This window comes from Poecilia formosa, unplaced genomic scaffold (assembly GCF_000485575.1).
Source record: "Poecilia formosa unplaced genomic scaffold, Poecilia_formosa-5.1.2 Scaffold308, whole genome shotgun sequence".
Taxonomy (NCBI): Eukaryota; Metazoa; Chordata; class Actinopteri; order Cyprinodontiformes; family Poeciliidae; genus Poecilia; species Poecilia formosa.
In genome coordinates, this window is record NW_006800247.1 from 450,123 (window position 1) to 455,767 (window position 5,645).

Consider the following 5,645-nt stretch of genomic DNA (forward strand, 5'->3'; position numbering starts at 1 on the left):
TCGACCGGTAAATCGAGAGCTTCGCTTTTTGACTCAGCTCTCTCTTTACCACAACGGACCGGTACAGCGCTGCACCAATCCGCCTGTCGATCTCCCGCTCCCTCCTTCCCTCATTCATGAACAAGATCCCAGATACTTAAACTCCTCCACTTGAGGCAGGACGACCCCGGAGAAGGCACTCTACCCTTTTCCGGTTTAATCGTTGAATTTAAGTATCCAGACTGAAAAATTTTTTTTTTTTGAAAGAACAACATATTCAGAGCAGCAATTAAGCCAAAACTGTACAAAATATGCATACATTTTGCATTTAAGATAAGAAAAACTTTTTCTATAAATATATTCTATCCAGAACTCCTCAAAATCTAGTTTTAGCTTCACCTAAGCTAAAACTAGTTAAAATTTTGTAAAAATAAAAAATCAATCTCATATTAATCACCTCTTGCTGCTCAATTAACAATCAGTTCATCCAAAAATGAATTCACAGATCAATCCTGCACTTTACTGATGTTAAATCAAGCAGAAAGACCTGAGCTGTTTTGCATTTTGAGCAATAAGATGTTTATATTCCAACTTAAAAATAAATGTAACTATTAGTGTATTTTTAATGGATTTCTAATATTTTATGAAATAAGCTTAAATGGTAAAATGAAAAACCTGCAAAAATATTCCAGCATTTTTTTTATCCGATTAATCTTCAAAAAATAATCACTGGAATAATCATCAGTTGCAGCCGTAGTCACTTAATCCATTTACCTTCTGCCTGAACACAAAACAATGTGTCCGTCACCGTGACGAGTGAGGAATCCACGTTGGCTCTGAACATCAGCCATTTCTCAATGCAAACTCGTTTCCTGCATCACAAAAGTTGACTTTTTAAAACCATTAAAGCATTTATGGAACACACAGGGAGGGAATGTGTGGAGAGCCCACAGGGAGGGAATGTGTGGAGAGCCTACACGTCTTCTTTTGGACAGCCGGTGAAGACGGTGCTTAGGTTGGCAACATCACAATCAGCTGTGTCACAGCAGCAGCCGATGTCACAGAAACCAGGAGTTAGATCACAGAGACAAACTGCAAAAACAAGAAGATGAACGTCAAAATTAAATACGGGACTTTTCATACTACATGAATGATGAAGAAAGAAGTGATTACTGATGAACCACAATCCAAAAACTTGACTCTTAGGTTAATTTGTCTCTCTAACACATCATTAGGTGTGTGTGAATGTTTGTTTTTCCTTTATGGTGCTGTGTGAGAAACTGTGTTCAGTCAGAGGCTTCTTCAGAGTCACTGTAAGACTGACTGCTGCTGGAGATTCTTCCTGCCCACACTTAATTTCCCTTTTGGGAAAATGCTTTGTTTTAAAATTAAGCAAAAATTATTATTATAACCTAAACAGGAAAGATAAATGGCAACAGAAAGGCACAAAATTGTTAGAAATATTACTAAAACAGCTAAATCTTGCATTTTGGGGGATATTTGGTGTCTTAGTATTTAATATTAAATCTGGAATCACTTCAAACATTAATGACTTTACACACAAATGTATTCTAGTTTCATTTTATATAATGCAATTAACAGTTACACTTTATTTGAAGGGTTGTACATAAAACTGACATGACAGTCATAAACACGACATAACACCTGTCATGAACATGAAGCAGTCTTCATAAATGTTTATGACTGTTGTCATGAAGTTGTCATGAAGTGTCATTGGGTAAATAATGATATTTGCACTAAAAGATGCATTAAAAGTGTCAACTTTGTATTACTCTGTAAATAATTACATTTTAAAAGCAAAGTTGCATTAAAATCTGCATTAACAGTCCATTAAAAGTGTTAACTTTGCATTAAAAGTGTTATTATTTACCGAATGACACTTCATGACAACAGTCAAACCTTCATGAAGATCCTTTATTTTTATGACAGTGTCATGTCAGTCTTGCCTTCAAATAAAGTGTTACCCAATAAATAAAATGGGGCAAAAAAAAAAGACATTAAAAGTATAAATATTTATAGAAAATGTTAAACATACTTGAACCATCAAACCAGCAATTACTATCCCTTCTAAGTTGTTCTGCTTACTCTGTGGGTCACCCTCTGTTGACATCGGAGTTTGGTCGGTGGTTGGAGACGGAGTTTCTGTGTCCAAAGTGGGATAAAGAGTGGCTTCCTCTGTGGCCCCCTTAACACCCGGAGTCGGGGTGGGTGAGCCGAAAGGGCCTCCATTTGTCTGGTTGGAGATGGTAGAGTCAGTGACCCCTAAATCTGTGGCTGAGAGAGCCAAACGTCCACACAGGAGGAGGACGTGAAGTGAACACAAACGGCTAATAATCATTTGGCTAACGGAGACATGGTTCGGTGAACGGATCCGGAGTTAAACAGTTAAATCAGCCACAAAAACAATGTTAGTTTTACAGTTTAGTTTCCACTACATACATAACGCCAAACACTGACACTGTTTCATATATAAGTAATTAAGACATTTCAGAAAATATCCTCCGAAGTAACATTTAGCTACATGCTAACCAGGCATCTCCAAGCAAGCTGCTTGTTACTAAGGAAGTTGTCGTCCCGACTTCCGTTGTACGAAACTGCTACCGTAAAACACGAATAAAGAAGCATTACATATCATGAGCGTCTTATGTCTTAAACATTATTTGAAAAAACAAACAAACAAACAAACAAAAGAGAATAACCTTATGGATTAAAAAAACACTCAAGTAACCAAAATACTGGAATTAAATGGTGATGCTTATCGACTGAATCATTGGTTTCATTTTATTTGGGCACTGTTAAAAATATGATATTTTAACAAAAATGTTTGATTAGAGAAATTCTCTGATGACTTTTTAAAAACTAATAAAACTGACTTTTTCCCCATTTTACATTGAAGTGAGATAACATTAAGCAGTACCTAGCAAGTTCTTCTGTCTGATTTCTAGTGATGCACCAATTAAAACATTTGGGACGATGTTTATATTAATATTGCTGCTATGGCAGAATACCAATATTATTTATATTATATATATTTCCTAGTCTCTATTAAAATTGCTAAATATCAACAACACAGCTAACATTTCTTCTGTCCTTAAACATTTTGCAATCGTTCCATGACTCTCACATGATCAACCAAAAAGTAGGTTTCAATTTGAAGGAGATGTGTGAAGAACATTTTACTGCCTTAAAATGTAATGGAGGCTGATGTTTGATTCAATTTCCATTTAGGACTATTAAAGTATTTTAAATTAAATTAAAATTGAATATAATTTCACATGTTTTAATTTTACAATATTTTACACAACATTATTGTATCTTTCTGCACGTCTGCAGGCTTTATATGTACAACTGGAGGCTATATGTGTAAGAAAAGCATGTCCATGATCTTCAGTTTATTCACTGTTACTCTCTATTTTAAACTTTAATGCCTCCTTTCTGATGATTTATTGATGGATTTCATTTGACTGCATGTTTCCTCCCCAGAAAGCCAGACCAGCTCTCCTGGAGCGGCAATGGAAAGCCAAGAAAAACATCTGTGACCTGGTATTAGAAATATGAAATATCCCTGATGTGGACCCGTGGAACCAAGCAGCTTTAAATCAGCCAACGCTCGCAGAAGCATGCTTCACTTATTCAGCCTGCAGCTGGGTGAAAAAAGGTAGAGATTTTGCTCTTAAAACACTGTTTTTATCCTTAAGTACTTTAAACCTAGCAGTTAATCTATTCAGCATCAGATATGTTTTTATCCTTTGCTTTTGCATGAAGCTTGCTTGTGCATGTTTTCACTTCTTTTTAGCTGTGTCGCACATAAAGCAATGATAAATAAATGAACAGATGCTATAAAGCAGGTCAGTGACACACTGAGTTTTTAGTTCAAGCTGAGTCACCAAAAGGAGCTGATAGAAAAAACATGAATGAAACAAATCTCATATTCCTGTTAAGAACTTCACAAAGATAACAGCATTTTACTGTTTTATGGACTTGTTCCTGAATAATTTTATACATACTAGATGTGTAATTTAATATTTTTGTTTGGTTTGTTCTCCTGGGCTCATACATCAATGGGCCCATTGTAGTGGATGAATGCTGCTACTCATCTGCTACTCATCTATGTATTTGTGCACTTTTTATAAAAGCGTAGGGTCATTCTAACTGAAAACAGAGCAAAAGGTGGCCACAACATCCAAAATAGATATTTGGAAAGTACTTGAAGAAGCCAGGAGGAATATTCCTCATTGGGTTACCAAAGGAAACCACAAGAAAACTTACCAATGAGCCACGTGAATAGCCACGTGAATGTGTTTCTTTTGGGGGCCGAGATGGATGACGAGATCAGAAAAATGTCATAGTAAGGAGTAAAATCAACAATATTAATAATTATATTTCAGAATTATGGACACTGAAAGCATTTTTTGCCTATTTTAAAAGGACAAACCATACATAGTGCTCATGTGACATCACACTTCTGGGAACTTTGTAGCTGACAGCCATCTTGGTAGGTATCTGTAACTAACTGTCATGACAGTTGCCATGGAGTTGCTATGACAACAGTAAACAAGCCACATTGTCTATATGGTTTGAGCCCAACCACAGCGATTTTATCGATATTTAGTTGTCAATAAGCTCTTTTTGTTGATCTCGAAGTCATGGTTCATCTATGCTTTGAGCTGTGTTTGCCTACCAAGATGGCGGATCAGTGGCACGGATCACTTCCTGTTCAAACTGTCTACGCTATAAAATTACCCAGGGCGGCCATATTAATAAATACAAACACTGTTGTTGCTTCCTTTGCCTTAGTGAAGGACAAGAGAGTATTAGTTGGTTAATAAAAACCGTAAATAAAATCAATATATAAACACCAGCTAACGTAGAATATTTTTTTAGAGAAATAAACAGGATTTAAAATGGGCTTGTTTTATGTTGACTTTTGTGAACCACAATCTCATTGTTATATTTTTAGGTTTTATAGCAAAAAGAGAAAAAATAAATCACAGGAAGAAAACAAGTTTTATTTACCTGGACTAAGGACAAAATTGCTCTTTGGATTATAAAGAATCATATTGTGTTAGAATGGCCTAATCAAAGTAAATATTTAAAATAGGAGATTTTGAGACAAGACTTTTAAATTGCTGTTTACAGAAGCTCTCCATCCTTTCTGACTGAACTCTGCTTATATTTAGCAATGGGGAACAATTTTCAGTTTTTAATTTAAAGATTGAGAGAGACTGAAGAAGTGAACTGCAAACCTTTCAAGCTTTTATTTGTAAAATAATTGTGTAATAATATTTCTTCCACTTCTCATTTAAACACAACTTTGTGTTGGTCAATGTCATTAAATCCCTAAAACTTATTTTGTTTTGTGCAAGTCCTCTGCCATCCACTAGGGGGTGCTGCTAAATCCTCAACACCAAACGGTACACAGGGAAAGACTAGAACAAGTCTTGACCTGTGGAGTCAAACAGGGACACAGACATAAAAGAGGTGAATAACAGGTTAGGTGGGATTACTTTCAAATGAACCGAAATGCTAGTTTTATAGTAGTTTGTGACTGTTTTAAGACGTTGAAAAAGAAAATAAGAAGAAGTTTTATGTCTTCAATTTAGTTCACATTTTAAAATACTTTATTAATCCTAAAGGAAAATTAA

General features: G+C 35.4%; 2 protein-coding genes across 4 annotated transcripts in view; one reads left to right on the forward strand and one right to left on the reverse strand.

Moving 5' to 3' along the window:
- The window catches only part of LOC103152352 (tectonic-3), a 9,019-nt gene extending 6,438 nt beyond the window's left edge, over positions 1–2,581 (reverse strand). The window contains exons 1-4 of one of the 3 annotated variants that reach the window (XM_016661047.1): positions 2,086–2,581; positions 957–1,071; positions 754–851; positions 441–445 (exon numbers count right to left, since the gene is read on the reverse strand). In XM_016661047.1, coding sequence (XP_016516533.1) covers positions 441–445; positions 754–851; positions 957–1,071; positions 2,086–2,338 — 471 coding nt within the window. In that variant the 5' untranslated portion in view covers positions 2,339–2,581. The remainder of the gene's footprint in view (positions 1–440; positions 446–753; positions 852–956; positions 1,072–2,085) is intronic. The other 2 variants (XM_016661049.1, XM_016661048.1) reach the window with 2 other exon arrangements.
- Positions 2,582–3,569: 988 nt separating this feature from the next.
- Positions 3,570–5,645, forward strand: part of sult1st6 (sulfotransferase family 1, cytosolic sulfotransferase 6) — a 16,971-nt gene continuing 14,895 nt past the window's right edge. The window contains exon 1 of the mRNA XM_016661044.1: positions 3,570–3,658. The gene's annotated coding sequence lies outside the window, so the exon portion shown is untranslated. The remainder of the gene's footprint in view (positions 3,659–5,645) is intronic.